The following is a 21,747-nucleotide window of genomic DNA, read 5'->3' as shown; positions in this document are numbered from 1 at the left end:
GGTGGGACTGTTGTTGTGAACATAGTAGTCGTGAAAGTCTGTCACAAAGTGAACTCATGAGACAAGCGTGCGTCTCTGAGGAACAGAAACAGTTCGCTGTAAAGCAGCGGGCTGCTCACGAAGGAGAGGCTGCATCTGCTTAGTCCTTTGTTCTAATGACACATGAAAAGGAAGTAGCAGGAGGAGGGGTTGCCAAGCAAGAGCTTAGCAACAGGACTTTTCTGGGTGATTTTCCCTGCTCTGAGCTACTGTGTACCTGCATAGTCTTTGCTACATATCTTTGTGGCCTCTTTCACGACCATTATCAGTTCTTGTTATTATTCGAGAAGGCCATCTTCAGGTTCCATTCCCTTTTGCTGGCCTTTCCTACAACCCCCTTCACCTGCAAAACTCCTCATCAGCACGGATGCTTGTTTAGAATTACACCCTCCAAGCAGCCTTCCTCAACTCCCCGGTACATGTAGACAGGACCTTGTGACTTGGCAGGGTATTTACTGCATTCTTCTTGTCTGCTTACTGATCCATTACTTCTCACAGTGAGTTCCATACAGCATGGCTGCAGCTCCGAATATAAAGATTCAACACACACTGAAGAATGGAAGTCACTACTGATCTGGTAATAATGTCTTTTTTACCACATATATGTGTGGATTTAGCACATATGTGTTCATACATGCATGTAGGGGTCAGTGGACAATTTCATGTTGTTCTCAGCAACATCCTCCACCTTCCTTTGAGACAGAATCTGTCCTGCTCTGGAGCTCACTAACTAGGCTAGACTCAGTAGCCAGCAAACCCCATAATCCTCTTGCCTCTGCCTCCTGAGTGCTGGGATTACAAGCATTTGCTCAGCATTTTTTTGATGCTGCTGTTTATTTTGTTTGTTGAGCCAGGGTCTCTCTATGTAGTCCTGACTGTTCTGGAACTTGCTCTGTAGACCAGGCTAACCTCAAACCCAAAGATCCTCCTTCCAATGCCTCTGCCTCCCAGTGCTGGGATTAAAGATGTGCGCCACCACACCTGGCCTATGTATACTTTTCACAAAAGTAATGCCTCATGAATTTTGAGAACACTACAAACACCTTTCAAAAAGAAAATGTGGGAGCCAGTGAGATGGTTTGGTAAGTAAAGATGCTTGCCGCCAAAGCTGGTGGCCTGAATTTGATTCCTGGAACCGACTACTATTCTACTAAAGGAATGTAGCATTGACTCCTAATTCTGTTCTACTCATAGATCAGTGACTTATCCAGCCGTCATCAGAGAAGCTTCCTCCTGCAGCAGATGGGAACAAATGCAGAGACCCACGGAGAGACAATATGCAGATAGTGAGAGACTTTAGAACACTCGGCCCTACACAGGATCCCTTCATCAAATCCCTCCTCTCAGGGCTCAGAGAAACCTGCAGCTAGCAGAGGTAGAAAGAGTGTAAAAGCCAAAGGGGATGGATGACACCAAGGAAACAAGGCCTTCTATGAACAGCAGGACCATCGCACATAAGAACTCACAGAGACTGAGGCAGCATACACAGGGTTTGCTCGGGAATACACCAAATGGGGACCTACAGCTAAAAGAAGAGGACACATGCCCCCATTGCTAACCAAGAGCTATTTCCAACTGCTAACTACTTGCAAATGAAAAAAAAATTACCAGGTAGTGGTAGCATACACCTTTATTTCCAGCACTCGGGAGGCAGAGGCAGGTGGATCTTTGTAAATTCAAGGCCAGCCTGGTCTACAGAGCAAGTTTCAAGACAGGCTCCAAAGCTACACAGAGAAATCCTGTCTCAAAAAAAAAAAAGTTAGTTTTCCACAAGGGAGTCTTACTGGGGAAAACAAACTATTAAGGGTAGGCCCCATGCCCGGCAGTAAATGGCCAGCACGAAACAAACTCAAGGGCATCTTTACCTTTGGAGGTTCTTTGTTGTGTCAGGGCCCTTTTTCTTTTTAAGGCCTTACAAGCCCTTTGTGTATATTTTATGGGATTCCTGTGGGTGGAAGCATGTGTCTCTGCATTTATATGTGTTGCTTGTGCTTTTTCTTTGGCTCTTTTCCTTCTGTTTGTTTTATCTTATTCCAATTGCTTTGCTTTGTTTTTTATTGTACATTTTATCATCCTTTAGATGCCTTTTGTTTTCTAACAAGACAGAAAGGGGGTGGCTCTGGATGGGAGGGGAAGTGAGGAGAAACTTGGGAGTGGGGGGGAGAATTAGAACATACTGTATGAAAAAAATCTCCTTCCAGTAAAATACAATTAATGTATAAAAACTTTAAATATTAAAAAAAATAAATAAAAGTTTGGGGCTGGAGAATGCCTCAGAAATGAGCCTGTCTAGCATTCATCGGGCATTGGGTCTAATTGGCAGACTACCACTGACAGGAAAAGCAAATGCCATTAATAACTTAGGCTAAACAATAAGTTTAAACTTAATTTTCAATATACCTTCTCCTACGAAGCTGATAGAAAACAGTGTATGATGCATAGATAAATATTACAATCAAAAAGCATGAGAAAACAGTTTGGGCACACTAAAAATATGATTAAACTCCTACATGCTGCCAGGCAAACTGGCAAGTAAGCAGCCTCAGTCAGCCCTGGTGAAGTGCAGAGATGGGAGCTCAATCAAGCCAAGAGCTGGAGACCAGCCTGGGTAAGATACTTAACCCAGTCTCAAACAAAACAAAACCCCAAACCTGGTTAGGGGAGGGTTGCTGTGTGGTGATGAACCCAGGGCCTGTCACATCTCAAGCCAGCGGTCCATTGGGCTACATTCACAGCTCTCTTCTGAAATAGTTTATTCTGAGACTTGCAAGGCAGCCTTAAGGCTTGAGTTTGTGATCTTCCTTCCCTGGTCTCTCAGGCATCTGCGATTACAAACCTCTGAAACCAGACCCGGCTCAAACATTCTCTTCAGGCTGTGATAAAACCCCACTGGCTGTGACTCCATTTTACAGGGTGCTGTAGAAAACAAAGCAGGAGAACAAGCACTTCCACGGAAGAGGGCAGTCAGAGCGCAAACAGCAGCTCCGTAAACAATTATTTAGAATAAACCGTAAAGAAAATGTCAAGCACATCAAGCTAGAGGAAACGGTATTTTTAGCCTGCTCAGGGCAGTTCTGCCCTAAAAGTTCTATTGTTTTCTTTGGACAGAGGAGGCAGCAACCTTGTTCCTGAAGTTAAACTGAAGTAATTGTTTATTGTTTTCTCAGGAGGCATGACCTCACCCAGCCCTGGATACAGTCAGTATGGACAAAGCAGCAACTGCAGACACCGACTCCTTAGGTATTAAGAGTGAAGGCTTGTTCTAGAGCACAAACTTCCTACATAAAAACTACCTTTCAGCATAGGAGCCTAAAGAACTGCCAAATCTGCTAAAATGCAAAATTTATAAAACAGCTAAGAGCATACAAACTACTTAATTTGTGCCATACACTGTTTATATCTTGGTCAACCAGCAGAGCACATTACACAAAACACAGAGACAATAAGCCACAAGATACTGCATGAAATAAAATATGGCATCGATTGCTTTATATCAGACCCCTGTGCTATAGGGGGATAAAGGCTGCCAGATGAGAAGACAGCACTCAGCTCAATCGCATCACAGATAAATCCTGAAGACACGCTTTAGCAAGTATATTCCATGTAATATTTGTATTTCCTATTTATTTGCTAAATTTGGTAAGCTTAGGTAGTTAGTGGTGGTTAGTTAATCCAGATCTAAGATTTAAATGACCATTAAGAGCAATCTAAGTTTGGGCCTGCAGGATGTCTTAGTGGGTAAAGATGTTGACCATCAAGGCTGAAGACCCGAGTTCAATCACATGTATGCTGCATGCATACAGTATTTAGCAATCACCGATATGAATAAATAAATGTAATTAAAAAATTGGGGTGCTAGGTAAGTACCTTACAGAGTTATTTCCCCCCAAAGGAAAAGCTAACTTACTATGCTACTATAGTACATCTTGTCAAAGCAGGTAGTCAAACCCAAAAAGCTCCAAGGGACTTTCTGATTTGGGATTAATCTTCAAGGCCCTATCCTCAGTAACCCCGTGTAGTTCCTAAATCGGATCAGTACTTTCTTTAAAGTACTGACAGACATTAAATCTTCTCTGCTATGATTTCTATAGCAAGAGAGGATTAATTCCTCTCTGTTCTTAACTTTCTCCAGAATTTTTCTTTTTTTAAGACGGGATCTTGTGTAACCCTTGGCTAGCTTCCAACTTGCCATGTAGCTGAGGATGACTCTGAACCCCTGACCATCCAGCACAATCACACTGGCCATTATTGTTTGTTTGCTTGAATGGGGTCTAGTGATTCATGAATCCTAGGCAAACTTCTACCAAGTGAGCTACATCTCCAGCACCTAGAAATAATTTAAGGAACCATGGATATATCTTTATTTGATACAAAGATAACTTCTAATTAAAAATAACCAATAAAAGTACAAAAATTTGCCATGAACATGAAAAATTTATAGAAATATTGATCAACTTATGGTCTTAGTAAGCAATTATATCTGAAATAAATTCATATTATAAGGGGATTATAGGTAGTTTATAACAAAGTAAAATAAAAATCACTTATTAGGAAAGTTTCTCAACCAAGAAGAGCAGTCACACAAGGTCCAATATCTGCATCCGCGAGGCTGAGGTAGAAGGATGTCGATTTCAACCTGCCTGCCTGAGGCGGAGATTCACTATGCATCCCTAGCTGACCTGTACCGTGCTCTGTAGGCCAGTCCAGCCTCAAAGAGTGCTGGAACTAAAGGTGCACATCGTCACTTCAGTGGACTACAATTTCAAGCCCTTGCCTGGTCTACGTGGTGAGACAGAAACCAATCTGAGCCATTATAGCAGACCATGGACGGGAGAGTTTCTCAAATTATCTGAGATAAAGAAAGAATTATATCTTTCCCAGTAATTGAAGATCAATACTTTTATAAAATAAGAATAAATCAACAGGAAAGAAAAAGACATACAGAATGCAAGCCTTTGGGTGCTGCAGCAATATCACATTGCTAGAGATGTGTCTAAACATTCAAACTTCAGTTCTCACAGACCTTAGTCCCAAACCCTGAACATACCAGTATTAGTCCATGGACAAAATGCTGAAAATAATATCTTGGAATATACTTCCACAGCATAACAAAGATAAAGCTGAAAATTCATATTGAAATCTTTTACATTACCTTTCCCTATAAGTACTCCAATTTTTGAGTCCAATTTTTCTGCTGGGTCACAACTTCTTGTCACTAGTTTTAGAACAGGAAGAAAAGGTCTGACATCACAAAGTCTTCGAGTTTCATCTTCAAGTTCCTCGTATACAGCAGTTTGATTCACACATGCAAACATGTAGGAGTCAATGTCCATAAGGAGATTAAACATTGGGTAATTGTGAACTTGCTTCCATAACATCTGCAGGAAAAAATAGTAAGACATTATCTGGAATACTGGCACTCATATACAAAGATACATACACAAGGATGACCATTACCTGTTTGCAAAATTCAAAATGCAGGGGCCTAGAGATGACTCAGCAACTGAAAAGACCACCTGAGGTCGGTGGTGGTCCACACCTTTAACCTCAGCACTTAGAAGGCAGACAGGTGGATTTCTGTGAGTTCCAGGCCAGCCTGGTCTTCAGAGTGAGTTCCAGGACAGTCAGTGCTAGAGAAACCCCGAGGGGGTTGTGTGTCTATGTGTGTGTTAGAAATGGTGGTAGAACCAGCTAGGATCTGGGCTCAATCACCAGCGCCCTCACTACAACTCACAACCATAGAAACTCCAGCCCAGGAGATCTGACGCTCTCTTCGAGTCTTTGCAGACACTTCAAACATGTCATACATAGACATTCATGCAGGCAAGATACACAGTAAGTAGAGCCCAGCCTGGGCTACAGGGACTAAAACAGACAAACAGTCAGGCATGGTAGCACACACCTTTAATGCCAGTACTGGGGGGTGGAGGCTGTGTATTTCTGTGAGACTGAGGACAAGAGCTATATAAGAAAGACACTGACTCAAAACAAAAAGACAAATAGATAGAAACTCTCAGAAGTGATGCAGTAGCTACATTCTGTATTTTCTTTTTACTTCAGAAATTACAGTTTTAGAATTCTTATGTTTCGGAGGCTGGAGAGATGGCTCAGTGGTTAAGAGCACTGGTTGCTCTCCCAGAGAGCCCAGATTCAATTTTCAGCACCCATGTGGCAGCTCACAATCATCTGCAACTCTGCTTCCAGGGGATCTGATTCCCTTATGCAGACATACATGCAGGCAAAACACCAATGTATATTAAAAAAAAAATTTAAAAATCATTAGAAAATGCTCATGCATCAATTATAATAAAATATATTTCACAGCTTTTCTGATGTTATTATGCAACTTTCAATTTAGTTCAAGTTGAACCATATAATTTAATGAGACTTTATTTTCCAAGCACCTGTGTTTTAGATGTAGTTCCTGGGGAATTTCCCTCCAGCTTAGTCTTGTAGTAAATGCACTGTAGAAAGTAGGCAAGGTGGCTCAACGGATAAAGGCCCTTGATGCTAACTCTGATGACTGAGTTCAATCACCAGAACCCACATGACGAAAGGCAACTCCTGCAAGCTGTTCTGGGACCTCCATGCGTGCACAGTGGGACACGCACACACAGCCACACACATGTGAACACACAACACAAACACTTGTAAAAATAAATCAATAAACACTGCTGACAAAGAACTCAGGAAACTTAGCAAAGCTTGCTGTAAAGGCTGTAAGTGTTTTGTTGCAGACTGGCAAAGAACCAGGCTTTAGGATCCAGAGTGCATGACCTTGGCAGGGCCTCACACCTCTCCCCAGAGGTTTCCTCTCTGTTAACAGTGAAGACTTGCTAGCTTCCTGCATCCCTAGGATCTAGTCTTTCCCTTATCAACTATAGTGCTGCCACATCCCCCAGGATCCATCTGGTGATCTTATTTAGATCCATTAGCAACCATTAATAAAAGGAGCCCTCCAAGCCCTAAACATGTGTGACTGCTGTTAAAAATAACAGTTAACAGTATTCTCATCTTTAAGAAGCCCACAAGCAGCTGGGTGGTGGTGTACACCTTTAATCCCACCACTCGAGAGGCAGAGACAGGCAGATCTCTCTAAATTCAAGGCCAGCCTGATCTACAGACTGAGTTCCAAGACAGCCAGGGATACACAGAGAAATCCTGTCTTGAAAAACCAAAAAGAAGTCCAAAAACGTCTTTGCCAAGCACATGCCTTTGATCCCAGCACTTGGGAAACCAAAGCACGGAAGATTTCTGTGGCATTCGAAGTCAGTCTACTCTATATAGCAAGCTCCAGGCCATCCAAGGCTACAATAGTGAGTGACACCCTGTCTTAAAGCAACCCCCACACAAAGTCTTTATGAACACACACGGTGCACAGACATACATACACTCATACACATTTTTTTTAAATATTGGAAACTCCTTATGCAGCAGAGTGGGGAGTTGTGTCTGTGCCCTCACCACTGACATGAGCAGTTGGGAGGCTGAGGCAGGAAGTCGGCTACAAGGTCTAGGCCAGTAAGGGATCAGAGTAAGAAAGACTCTGCTGACTAAATAAATAAATAAATAAATAAATAAATAAATAAAGGGAAGGGAAGGGAAACAGATTTCATGTATCCATTGATTTTTACTGGAAACTCTTCTCCAGGCTCATGGCAAGGGGTGCGGGGGCAACCAAAACATCACATAGAAGAAAAAGATGACTAGCTCAAAAATCAGGAATAACAGCAGAAGGCATTCAACTTTCTAGCCCTTCCACAGCAGTGTGTACTAGGTAGCCCAGAATGACCTTGGACTTGGACTTGAATTCCTTGGGCCTGGAATGCCCCATCCTGCTTTCATCTCCCACCCACCTACCCCAACAAAGCATCTCACCATGACAAGTGTCAATCTTTCTTAACACAGCTATCACATATGGATCAAAAACAAATGTGGGAGAACAAACATGCTTATATATAACAAAATAGGACATAGCAAAAAATTTTAAATGCAATGGTCTGAAATTTAAATGTCTCTCAGCTTTACCATATGATTCCCACTAAGTTACACACACAGAAAGTAGGCTATATCTTGGGAAATTCTAACTATAAACATACCTGTTTAATAGAAGAAATGGTAGCTTCCCGAGGTACTTCCAGCTGGATATAAATCCCAGTGGGCAGAAGGAAATCCACAGATATGGCGCCATCAGATGCGATCTGTGAATCCACTGCCCAGATGTCAAGGATGTCTGCCATAGCAGGAGGCATTATAGAGCTGAGGCACATTCATAACCTCGGGGCCCTGACATCAAGGAAATGGAAAAATAGCCGTTAGCTAGTTGTTACTCAAGACAGAACAATGTAGGCATGTTGGAACACACTTACAGCCATAAGCTATTTGGAATGTTGAGGCAGGAACATCATTTGGGCCCAGGAGCTAGAAGGCTTGAATGTGAAGCACAAGATTTTCGGAAAGAAAATGGAAAACCACCAATCTATAACTAGTCACTAGAAATCAACTATTGAAATTCACTTTCAGTTATCACTATTCAGAATTTACACAGACAAACACATAGATATTCCAATGATTCAGATTTAAAGACCTCAGCTGTGTGTACGTGTTTTTGAGCACATCCAGCAGACTCTCGACAACAGAGCAACATGCTTCCGTAGAGGTTTCCTTGGTTTTTGGCTTTGGGGGTTTTACTTGAAGCAGGGTCTCCTAGCCCAGGCTAGCCTCAAACTGGAGACTGTTCTGCCTACCATATAACTAGATAACAAATGTGTGCCATCGCCTCCTGCTTTGTAGAGACTTGTCTTAGTTTAAGGAGTTAGTGGGGGAGGCCAGGATCTTGCACTATATTAGCCTCAGCTGGCCCTTGAACTCACAACACTCCTCCTACCTTGACTTCCCCAAGTGTGTTACCACCATGCCCAGATTTTTTCCAAATGCTGGTGATGAAACCCAGAGCTTTGAATATTCTAAGAAAGCACTACACATACTGAGCTATATCCTCAATACAAATACTGATCTTATTATTTAACAGAGAGAGAGCCTCATGTGACCCAGAATAGCCTAGAACGTCAGTATCTCTTGTTACACCTTCCAAATCCTGGAGTTACGGGCATCCACCACCATGCTTGTTCCTATCAGAAATACTTTTAAACTGGATGTGGTGGTACAAACCTTTACTCCTACCTCTTTGGAGGCAGAAAACAGGCATATGCCTCAGGGCTACACAGAGAAACCATGTAAAACAAAAACGAAAGAAAGAAGGAAGGAAGGAAGGAAGGAAGGAAGGAAGGAAGGAAGGAAGGAAGGAAGGAAGGAAGGAAGGAAGGAAGGAAGGGAGATAAAGATTTTTTAAAACAGGGCATGACAGCCCATGCCTTTAATCCCAGCACAGAGGCAGAGGCAGGCAGATCTCCATGAGTTTGAGGCCATCCTGGTCTAGAGAGCAAGTTCCTGGACAGCCATAGCTGCATGATAAAGACCTTGTCTCAAAAAGAGCACCCCGCCGCCCTCCAAAAAGGAAAAGGAAATACTTTCAAGAAAATAAAATTACCAGTCAGTGTATTGGTAGAGAACTTGCCTAGCATGCCTGAAGTTCTGAGTTCAAGCCCGAGCCCTGTACCTCCCATTGCTGCATTTAAATTGAAAGTAAAGTGTTTGATTCTTCTTTGCCTTCCTTGCCATCCTTATTTCACAGAGAGCAACACATGCAGAGTCCAGTCTATGAGCTCTAGGCTGGGAGGTGTCTTAGGATTGACAGACTCTCCTCGTTTTAAAGTTAAGAAATGAACGCCCAAGAGACATCCCTATCCAGGAAGACAGAAGCAGGAGCAGGAGGGCATTGTTTAAGTTTCAAAGCAATTAGCCCATGTTTCCTTTGTCTCCTTTAAAGGAAATGTTCTCATAGGGCTACCAAGTCTTCGAGGTCTTCAGTTTATGAAAGCATATGATCAAACGCTGAAAACAAGAAACATTTTTAAAGTATGAAAACAACTTTTCAGGGATGCTCTAAGTGTGCAGAACACAGCAGGGACAACTAGCCCCACTGGGCCTTTAGACAGTTACAGCACACAAGCTGCCATCTGTCCACTGGAGGAAGAGAAGAGTTGAAAGGCCTCCACTTCCCAGTGACATGCCAGGAAAGTCACTAACGTCTGTAAATCAGGAGACAAGGGGAAACCAGCACACTTCTGACATGAGTGAACAAGCACAAGCAAACACTCTGAAGACTAATGGAACAAACTTGGAGAGAGAATGAAAAGAAAATTAAGGAATATTGTTTCCTGTTTCCATGATAAAGCGAGAAGAAAGGCAAGCATCACTGTTTCATGTGTGACTCGAGTACAGAGGACACCCACTCAGCCTTCCAGGTTCTGTGTCCTGGGAAAAAGCTGGTCCAGGAGCACACGGACAGTAACAGAAACAGTCTCTAACAGAGAAAGGCAGCCCTGAGAATGGAAACACTAGAAGGCCAGCACAAGAAGGAAATGGTGGGGGTCCCACAGCTCTCCATAGGTCTGGAGACTGGGTCTCTGCCCTTGAGCATACTGCTTTTTACACATAGCCTGGTGGTCCAAGGTTTCCTGCCTTCCTCTGCCAACTACATTCTGTACTGTTGATCTGGATGCTTCTCTCCGGGCCCTACTCTCCAGACCCTGGAAGGCACCATACCCACTGGCAGCAAAGGCTACGTTTGCCACTGCAGCCTTCCAGCTTCCTTCAGAGGTAACTCACGGGACGGCATGCAACTAGGGCTCACCCCCCATTCCACTGCCTACCCCGCTCACCACAGTAATCAGCCTTGTAAAAACCTAGCAGGTTTGTTGTTTGGTGAATGAATTTTCACTTCGTAACCTGACCTAGCCTCAGACTTGCTGCAATCTCCCTGCCTCTGTAGCAAAACCACAGAGAGATTACATAGAACAACTGCCACACAGGACTTAAGGGCTTCGCTTTAAAATCATTTTACTTGAATCACTGTGATTCTATAGAAGAGAGCTCTCTAAAATAACTTTTAATTTTTTCATGTGAACACATGCAAAATGTAAAACAAAAGGTAAATTTATTATGAAGTTCAAAGTCTAATTTTACACAACTCATTAAACATATATTTGACTTTTTAATCCTATAATTATCACTTTTGTTTTGAGACAGAGTCTCTACAGAGCCCTGGCTGTTCTGGAACTCACTATGTAAAGCAGACTGGCCTCTAACTCATAGAGAGCCACCTGCACCTGCCTCTGCCTCTGAAGATTAAAGGCACATGCCACTATGACTGGCTGATTATCATTTTTTAATGTAGTATAAAACTTATTAATACAGAGCTGAAGGGATGGCTCAGCAGTTAAATGCACTGGCTGCAATTCCAAAGGTCTTGAGTTCAATTCCCAACACCCATAGAGTGATTTAGATTATAACATCTATAATCAAGGAATGTGATACCTTCTAGTGTCTACAAATAGACAAAACACCCATATACATAAAGTACACAAATAAATCTTTTTTAAAACCTAACTAATACTGAACCAGATCCACAGACAATTTTTACTGAAACACAAGAGCTGTCTTTTTTCTGTGTGTGTGTGTGTGTGCGCGCGCGCGCATGCATGCATGTGTGTTTGTTTGACAATTTCACACATGTATATACTACAGTTTGGTCACTCTATCCTCTCTTCAGGTGACCCTCACCTAATGAACCCCTGTTCCCAGCAAGACTGTCTATATAGCTTTCTGTTATGGGAGTGCTTTTTGTTTGTTTTTGTTGCTGGTTGTTTTTGAGACAGGGTTTCTCTGTGTAGCTGTGGCTGTTCTGGAACTCCCTTTGTAGACCAGAGAGATCCACCTGCCTCTGCCTCCTGAGTGCTGGGATTAAAGGCACGTACCACCACTGTCTAGCTTTGTTACATTTTTTTGGTGACCCACTAAATTAAATTAGTGCTGTTTGCAGGAGCATGGTTGGAAAGGTGTTGACTGAAGCATGGGCAACTAACTTGTAGCCACTTGTGAAGAAAACAACTTCCCATCCCCTGGCAACCATTAACTGTCAATAGCTGCTCAGAGATGGTAAGGCATGAGCCCCTCCCTTCAAGGGATCTTTTGGATAATCTGGTTTTATCTCCATGCTTTTTGGAAACTAGCTGTTTTATACTTAAGTTGTTATGACCTTGAATTCTTGAATAAGCAAGCAGTTAAATCTCTCTGGTGTTTGGCACTCAGGAGGCAGAAGCAGAAGTTCTTGAATTGAGGCTAGCCTGGTCTATATAGAAGGTTCTAGACCACCTTGGCAATGCAGTCAGACTGTTACAAAAAATTAACTGAATTAAATTGTTGTTGTTGTTTGAGACACGGTTTTTCTTTGTAGCTTTGGATTCTATTCTGGAACCAGGCTGGCCTCAAACAAACAGAGATCTTCCTGTCTCTGCCTCCAGAGTGCTGGGATTAAAGGTGTGTGCCACCACCACCCAGCTGGATCAAATTTTTTAAGAATATCCCCCAAAAGGTACCTGGAATAGTCCCTGGCATTTAAAAAGCACTGGGAAGAATATTAGTTTACCCGTGGGCTAATATTAACAAGACCAGCCATTCTGCGATGAAAGCAGCAGTGGTGTCTCTCGATCATGCTTCCAGTCATCATCCCTGATTGCCAGGTGGGGAAGCATTTAGCAGTGTTTCTCAACTCTGTCATTATTTAATTTCTCTTGGGTAACAGTCAAACTGTTAATGGGACGCTGTTAGTCTTAGCGATGACATTTCGACTTCATTTGTCACAGAGATTTCTTTTATTGATTTGACTTTTCTCTTCATTACTGTGCTAAATCAGTCCTCTGGGATCAAGGACTAGGAGTTCACTCTGTAGCAGAGTGCAGTGGATTAACAATTCAAGATCAGTTCAGAATTACAAGCTAGCAAGACGGCTCAGCAATGCTGTGCAAGCATGGCAACCTGAGCTTGATCCTAAATCCACATAAAAGTGGGAAGAATCTACACATGGGCCCCATGTAGCACCCAGGCACATATACAATGTTTATAAAAAGGGAGATCCAAAGAAGGAGCATACTTTAAAATTTTATTCCTCTTGACCAAAACAATTTATATAATTACATTTCAAAACTCAAGATAATGTGATAAAAATGCTCAGAAAAAAAAATAGAATGGGCTACTACAAAAATTCTTCCTCCAATGACAAGGGCAATATATCATGTGACCATGTACACAGGGCCACTCCTGCTGCTGTGTAACCCTAGAAATTCTGCCTTGTGACACGGGTCTTTCCTTAGCATTTATTTGAAGGACAAATGCTCAATGGCTTTTTGTTCTGTTTGTGAATGAAAGCCATGCAACAAGAGTAGGGCTCTTTACTTAGGTTGTTCATCTCTAAGCTAATGCACAGAATCAAAAGCAGCAATGCCCTAGTCACGAAGCTGCTAGCATGCGCTGCAGGGTCGGGGTGCTTGTAAAAGACAATCAACAGTGACCCAAGTCCAGACGTAAACATCATCTATGACAGTCTTCCTTAAGTAGTTCTTTAAAACAACAACAACAAAACACATCTTACTAATGTTTAGCCATCGTGGTCCCTGAAGCTAACCGCCAGACACTACTTTGCCTGCCTGGCACAAGGGGTCACATGGGTCTTCGAAGACGGAAGAAGATAAGGAGGATATGAGTAGAGTTCAAATGGTTTAACTAAGAAGCAGAGCCAGGCAGTGGTGGTGCTCACCTTTAATCCCAGCACTGGGGAAGCAGGTACAGGTGGATCTCTGTGAGTTCAAGGCTACACAGAAAAATCATGTTCCCAAAATGTAAAACAACCCCCAAAGGCTAGAAAAATCTTGACCAGTATAGAAGGAAATGATCCACATGTTTCACTGCTTAAGAGCTGGCATCTTTCTGTTCCTTACTCCACTGATTGTGTCTAACAGGCTCCTGGGCATATTTTTGTGAATGTTAATAAATCTTCCAAGGACTTCTGGTTCTTACTTGTAAGTACCGTGGCAATCAGGAAAGACTGTGTAGCCAAAGATACCCACATGTAACTGCTGTGAGGATGAGTCAAGTGCGTAGTGGAGCGAGTGAGTAACCGACAGCCTCACATCTAGGAATTGAACCAGGGCCAGAAAGCCATCTGGATGGCAAACAGCAACATGAGAAGAATTTTAAATAGCTTCAGCTATAGAAAAAGCACTGCTAAGGCTCTGGACCTTTTAACTATTTATCTACTATCATTTTGAAAATAAGAGATAATGCACACAATTTAAAAGAGTGTGTTACCAATGCTGGCTTTTCTCCACAGCCATTTCAGGGCTTACTATTCTTTTGCACAATGGTTTAACTTTGCTTCGCACAGTATTTATTTGTTTTAATTTTTTCCTCTTGGTGACCAATTTCCCTCTTAATGTATCTGGCTATGAATGACAAAATGCAAAGAGGAAGTAGGGAACTAAGAACAGTATGGAGGAGTCTGTCACTGGAGTCTCCTTCAACTGTCTTTTCTCTCCAGAGGATACAGTGAGCCACAGAAGGCAAGCTGACAGTGTCATTTAGTGCAAAGCATTGAGCAAAGAGGAGGAGAGAGGCTAGCCAGAGGTGGAATTCCTATCTAGCAAGACAAGGTCCTGGGTTCAATTAATATTTACTAAACATTCACTCTGTTAAAGGCACACCACACATTTGAGGAAAGATAAGATTTAAAAAATAAAATACTGGGACTGAAGAGATGGCTCAGCAGTTAAGAGCATTGGCTGCTCTTGCACCCACATGGCGGCTCACAACCATCTCTAACTCCAGTCCCTGAGCTCCAATGCCCTCTTCTGGCCTCTGTGGGCACTGCACACATAGGGCACACAGACATGCATACAGACACTCACAGATGTTAAGTGGGAGTCACGCCTGATCTGCTTTGCCTGGAGGGTGTTCCTTCTTACATGAAGGAAACACATGAGAAGGTAACTAAAGCTTAAATGGTTCATTGCAGTGATTTCCACCTCGGTCTAGAGGAGCTGCAGCTGCAGGAAATGAGGGTGACTGCTGGGAAAGAAGCCTACAGGGAGAGGATTTGTCTGACCATCCCAAGGAGGGAGGAGGTAAGGTGAAGCGGAGGGGCCATTAGGAGCAAGTATGGCAGGTGAGTACAGGCACCACCCTTTCAAGAGACTCAATGCCGTTTTCATAGGGCCTATTTAGTGTATGTCTCTCTCTCTCTCTCTCTCTCTCTCTCTCTCTCTCTCTCTCTCTCTCTCTCTGTGTGTGTGTGTGTGTGTGTGTGTGTGTGTGTGTGTGTGTGTGTGTGTGCTGTGCACACCCTTAATCCCAGCACCCCAAAGCCAGAGGCAGACAGGAGACAGTGAATTCTAGGCAAGCCAGGGTTCCACAGTGAGACCCTGTCTTAAAAAATAAAATAGAAATAACAAATAAAGCAGTCATATTTTCCAAAGGATACAGACTATTTTAAACGTTCTTAATTTAATACTTTAAAGCCAGTTATTAATGTCTGCCAACAACTTGCACAAATGCATAATCTTATATTTCATGTAATAACTTTTATTTGCCATTCTGAGATTACAGAATATGCTACCATGACTGGCCCTGTGATGAAGCCTGCATCAGGATCTGGGGAAAGCTAGTGAACTTTGAAAGCCTGACGGTGATAACAAAGCTGGTAAGGACCACCTGTTACAGCCTGATTTCTACAACACGGGCTGTGCACTGGAGATGCCTGGGAACACTTTGCTTTAGCCACTAAGGAAATGCTCACATGCTATAAATATTAAGAGTATGGATTCTTGGGCTGGAGAGATGACTCAGTGGTTAAGAGCTCTGACTACTCTTCCAGAGGACCTGAGTTCAATTCCCAGCACCCACATGATAGCTAACAACTATCTATAACTCTAAGATCTGACACCCTCACACAGACATATATGCAAATAAAATAAAAATAAATTTAAAACCAGGCAGTGGTGGCACACACCTTTTATCTCAGCACTCAGGAAGCAGAGGCAGGTGGATCCCTGTGAATTCAAGGCCAGCCTGGTCTATAGCGCTAGTTCCAGGACAGGTTTCAATGCTGCACAAAAAAATTTTCTCTCCAACCCCCTCCCAAAATTAAAAATAAATGAACAAATAAATTTTTAAAAAGAGTATGGTGGCCGGGTGGTGATGGAGCACGCTTTTAATCCCAACACTCAGGAGGCAGAGACAGGCAGATCTGTCTTGAAAAACCAAAAAGAGTATGAATTCTTACTTTTAAAATTATATTTATTTTGTGCGAGCATATGGGAGGCATGTGTGTACATTACAGCATATGTGTGAATGTCAGAGAAACATTGTGAGAGTTGATCTCCTCCTTCCATCATACTGGTCTCAGGCTTCTCAGGCTTGCTGACAAGCACATTCACCCACTGAGGCATCTTGCTGGCCCTAGAGTATGGGTTCTTTTTTTCCCCCCTAAGACAAGACAGTTTCTCTGTGTAACAGCCCTGACTATCCTAGAACCCACTTTGAAGATCAGGCTAGCCTCAAGAGATCCATCTGCCTACACACCTTCGAACACCTGATTTTTGACAAAGAAGCAAAAATATCAAGTGGAAAAAAGAAAGCATATTTAATAAATAGTGCTGGCATAACTGGATATCAACATGTAGAAGAATGAAAATAGATCCATATCTATCACCATGCACAAAATTCAAGTCCAAATGGATCAAAGACCTCAACATAAAGCCAGCCACACTGAACCTCATAGAAGAGAAACTGGGAAGTACACTTGAACGCATTAGCACAGGGAACCACTTCCTAAATATAACCCCAGCAGCACAGACACTGAGAGAAACAATTAATAAATGAGACATCCTGAAAATAAAAAGCTTCTGTAAAGCAAAGGACACGGTCAACAAGACAAAAAGACAGCCTACAGAATGGGAAAAGATCTTCACTAACCCCACATCAGAGGGCTAATCTCCAAAATATACAAAGAACTCAAGAAATTGGTCATCAAAAGAACAAATAATCCAATTTAAAAAAATGAAAAATGTAGTACAGACCTAAACAGAGAACTCTCAACAAAGGAATCTAAAATGGCTGAAAGAAACTTAAGGAAATGTTCAACATCCTTAGTCATCAGAGAAATGCAAATCAAAACAACTCTGAGATTTCATCTTACACCTGTAAGAATGGCCAAGATCAAAAACACTGATGACAATTTATGCTGGAGAGGATGTGGGGTAAAGAGAACACTTCTGCATTGCTGGTGGGAGTACAAACTGCTACAGCCCCTTTGGATGTCAGTGTGGCGATTGCTCAGAAAATTAGGAAACAACCTTCCTCAAGACCCAGTAATACTACTTTCGGGTATTTATCCAAAGGATGTTCAATCGTGCCACAAGGACATGTGCTCAACTATGTTCATAGCAACATTGTTTGTCATAGCCAGAACCTGTAAACAACCTAAATGCCCCTTGACCAAAGAATGGATAAGGAAAATGTGGTACATTTCCACAATGGAGTACTACACAGCAGAAAAAAATAACATCTTGAATTTTGCAGAAAAATGGATGGAGCTAGAAAACATCACTTTGAGTGGGGAGTGAGGTAACCCAGACCCAGAAAGACATTTATCACATATACTCACTCATAAGTGGTTTTTAAACATAAGGCAAAGAAAGCCAGCCTACAAATCATAATCCCAGAGAACCTAGACAACAATAGGACTCTAAGAGAGACACACGTAGATCTAATCTACATGGGAAAGAAAAAACCAAAATCTCCTGTGTAAATTGGGAGCATGGGGACCTTGGGAGAGGGTTGAAGGAGAGGGGAGAAGCAGGGAGGGGAGCAGAGAAAAATGTAGAGCTCAATAAAAATCAATAAAATTAAAAAAAGAGAGAGAGATTCATCTGCCTCTATCTCCCTGAAAGCTGGCACTGAAAAAGTATGAACACTTAAACATTTAAAACTGGGGCCTAAGGAATAAGATAATGACATCCATGTCTCCATGACAGACTTGGAACTGGGATGGAACAGCAGGTAAGGCAAAGATTGCAGCTGATTATGAAGTTCTCTCCGCCGCATGCAGAGTGGTCAGGAATCTGCAGGATGACTACTGCCTGCATCATCGCATTCTCCTTACAACACCCACAGATAACAAATGGCAACCACAGGGTGGAAGCAACTGCTTCTTGAGCGACAACACAGAGTCTGCTAAGCTTGGCCATTATTAATGTTCAGTCTGTTACAATGTCCTTCACTAATTTAGTCACACACACCTGGTGGCAAGTCTAGGATTAAAACTCAGAATCATTAGTCATGGGTAGTCCAATATCAAGCGTTTCCCTTCTCCATCCACACAGGAAACAGAATTATCAGTAGCAGTAAAGAGACTTCCACCATGACTCCAGCGAAGCCTTCGCTTCTACCCCGCACTCAGCGCTTTCCTCCGGTCATTACTTGGCACTGTATTTCAGAGCACCCACCCCCGTGGAAATGAACACAGCAGTTCTCCTCCTTTAGCACCTTCCGAGAACCACCATTTCCAAAACAGCTGCAGAGGCACAATGAACGTGAATCTGACTTAAGGCAGCCAGGAAATTAGGCAGAGAGAGCCAGGACATCAGGACACCAGAGGACAGGCACAGAGCGAAGAAGAGGCTGACTACCTGAGGTGTTCTTCCTGATGAAGATGAACAAGAGGAGATCCAGTGAAAAGTGCTCAAGAGGCAAGACCAAAAGGATTAGAGGAAGCGTGTTTTAGGGGTAGGGATATAGCTCAGCCAAAACCCAAACCTAACAGGAATGAGTCAAAGCACACAACGTATCCAGCTGATGAGCTACAATGTGAAAAGGACTATCAAGGGAATATGAACCCAACTTAAAGCAAACAACCAGAAATTTACCAAAGCCCAAGTAACCCAAAAGCGTACAGATAAAAGTGCTTAATGTAATTCTTCACTAAAGAGATGAAGATCAAGATCACCACTAGGACAGTGGGGACTCACACCTTCAAGCCCAGCATGGTAGGAGAGGCAGGAGGATCTGAGTGAGGCAGAGCTGTGGTATCACTGTGTCAAACCAAACACAAAGAAACAAAACCCACTGATATCCGCAGATCACTGTTAGCAGGTGAACAAACTCATTCTTCTCTAAGCAGAACACCAAAAACTCCACTGATCTTTATTCTGTGATACTCTTACCTATCATTAAAACATTAAAACTAAAAATTTTCAGCCAGGCAGTGGTGGTGCACACCTTTAATATTAGCACTCCAGAGGCAAAGACAGGCGATCTCTGTGAGTTTGAGGCCAGCCTGGTATACAGAGCAAGTTCCAGGACAGGTTCCAAAGCTACAGAAAAACCCTGTCTCAAAAAACCAAAAAAAAAAAAAAAATCCACTAAAATTTTTCATAATAACCAAAAGAAGTCTCAACTCAAACATACATACATCAATAGAACAAGAAATTGCACTGAATGTTTTACAATATGAAAAAATAATTAAATATAACTCTACACACACCACTGATGACCCTCACAAACACAGTTAACAGAAACAAAAGGGGCCAGGCATGAACTCACATCTGTTGTATCCACAGTACTCAGGGGGCTGAGGCAGAAGAATTGCTACTCAGTTTCACACCAGTTTGGAATAATGTGAGACACTGTCTCAATTTTAAAAAGGAGGGAGGGGTAGTAAAAGAACACATACCATAAGATTCAATTTACTTAACTACATATACCATTTAGAATATCATTAGAGATAGATATGGTGGCCCACATAGGCCCCAGTGCTGGAATTATAGGCAGGCTGAGTGGTCCAGCCAGCAGTTCCTAGGTTCGGGAAGGAGGGGGTCTTTACATTTGCTGTTTGCATAGCAAGCACTTTAATCAGTGAGCCACTTCCCTAGCCCCACTGAATGTTTTTTATGCAAGCAGATTTTCACAGCAAACGCAAGGCCTGGCATGAAGAGTCGTTTGATGTGAACTGTTTCTCTGGTCCTCTCAGCCTATGGTGTTAGTATTGGTGTTAACAAAGCCAAACTTCAGACTGCTCTGGTCCCTGCAACTGGACTCATCCCGCACGGTTCCCACCTCTAAGTTGTTCCTATCATGCACCTGTCCAACTGCTGGTTACAACTTTGTCTTTTCTCGAAAGTTTAAGACAGAATACACATCATAGACTATAGCAAGAATTTGTATTTTTATAGTTGATTTTTATAACACCATTATAATGGTACCCGATAAGGATCTGGGCTCAATTTCCAATACCCCATTCACACAAAGTCTGGATTATGGAGCATTTCAGAACTGGAAACTCAATTTGTACTGTCCATTTTATAAAATTTCACTTAGAATATATCCTGCTGGGCAATGGTGGCATACACCTTCAATCCCAGCAGAGACAGGTGGATATTTGTGAGTTCAAGATCTAGGACAGCTGGGACTACACAGAGAAACCCTGTCTCAAAAAAAAAAACCAAAAAAGCATATATCCTATATGTTATACATTAAACCAGTAAACTTCCAGGATTGCAAAGATGGCTCCTTAGATGAGAGCACTTCCTGCATAATCATGAGAACTGGAGTTCGTATTCTAGCACCTTGGAGCGAGCCAGGCATAACCACAGATCAGTACCTTAGCTCTGACGAAAATGGAGACGAGGGCCGGGCGGTGGTGGCGCACGCCTTTAATCCCAGCACTCGGGAGGCAGAGGCAGGCGGATCTCTGTGAGTTCGAGGCCAGCCTGGTCTACAAAGGGAGTTCCAGGACAGGCTCCAAAGCTACAGAGAAACCCTGTCTCGAAAACCAAAAAAAGAAAGAAAGAAAGAAAGAAAATGGAGACAAGGGCTGCCCAGGTTTGATGGTTTCGAGCCTAGCTGTGAAAATGTGAGCCCCAGGTTCAGGAAGAAACTGTGCTTCAAAGGAACAGGATGACAGCTGTAGACCCAAGTCTTCTAGCTGGAATGTGTACACACACAGGCTTACAGACACCCATTCATGTGCGTTCATATAGTCACACAGTTAGACATACACACAGTATATAAAAAATGAAATGAAACCCTTTGGGGTTGGACAGATGGTTCTTACAAGAGGACCTGGGATGGATCACCAGCACCTACATGGCAGCTGACAACTGTCCACAACTTCAGTTTCAGAGACTTCCACACTCTTTTATGCCCTCTATAGACACCAGTCACATGTGTGGTGCAAAGACATACCTACCTACGTGGGGGCAAAATACACATGGAAAATAAACTGTCAGATAGTGATAGTGCACGCCTTTAATCCCAGCACTAAGGAGGCAGAGGCAGGTGAATCTGAGTTCAAGGCTAGCCTGGTCTTCAGAGTGAGTTCCAGAAAGCCAAGGCTACAGCAAAATCCTGTCTCAAATAAACAAACAAACAAACAAAATAATCTAAAACAGACAAGCCTGGACTAGTGAGATGACTTAACAGGCAGAGGTGTTTTCAGCAGCAGGGAAAGACAGCCAGGGTCTGAAATCCACAGAAAGGTGGACGGAGGGGACCAACTAGACAAAGATAATCCTCCGAATACATGAGTGCTATGGAACATTCTCTCTCTCTCTCTCTCTCTCTCTCTCTCTCTCTCTCTCTCTCTCTGTGTGTGTGTGTGTGTGTGTGTGTGTGTGTGTGTGTGTCTCACACACACACTAATAATAATAAATATTAATAATAATAATAATAAAATTTTAAGGGGCTGGAGAGATG

At 42.6% G+C, this 21,747-nt stretch overlaps 1 protein-coding gene across 2 annotated transcripts in view; it reads right to left on the bottom strand.

The window, feature by feature from the left end:
• The window catches only part of Pik3cb (phosphatidylinositol-4,5-bisphosphate 3-kinase catalytic subunit beta), a 104,415-nt gene that overhangs the window by 58,711 nt on the left and 23,957 nt on the right, over nucleotides 1-21,747 (bottom strand). For both annotated transcript variants that reach the window (XM_075964898.1, XM_075964897.1), the window contains 2 exons: nucleotides 8,139-8,325; nucleotides 5,192-5,417 (listed from right to left, as the gene is read on the bottom strand). In XM_075964898.1, coding sequence (XP_075821013.1) covers nucleotides 5,192-5,417; nucleotides 8,139-8,309 — 397 coding nt within the window. In that variant the 5' untranslated portion in view covers nucleotides 8,310-8,325. The remainder of the gene's footprint in view (nucleotides 1-5,191; nucleotides 5,418-8,138; nucleotides 8,326-21,747) is intronic.

The sequence above is a fragment of the Microtus pennsylvanicus genome, chromosome 3 (assembly GCF_037038515.1).
Source record: "Microtus pennsylvanicus isolate mMicPen1 chromosome 3, mMicPen1.hap1, whole genome shotgun sequence".
Classification (NCBI taxonomy): domain Eukaryota; kingdom Metazoa; phylum Chordata; class Mammalia; order Rodentia; family Cricetidae; genus Microtus; species Microtus pennsylvanicus.
This window is presented reverse-complemented; position numbering and strand designations above follow the sequence as displayed.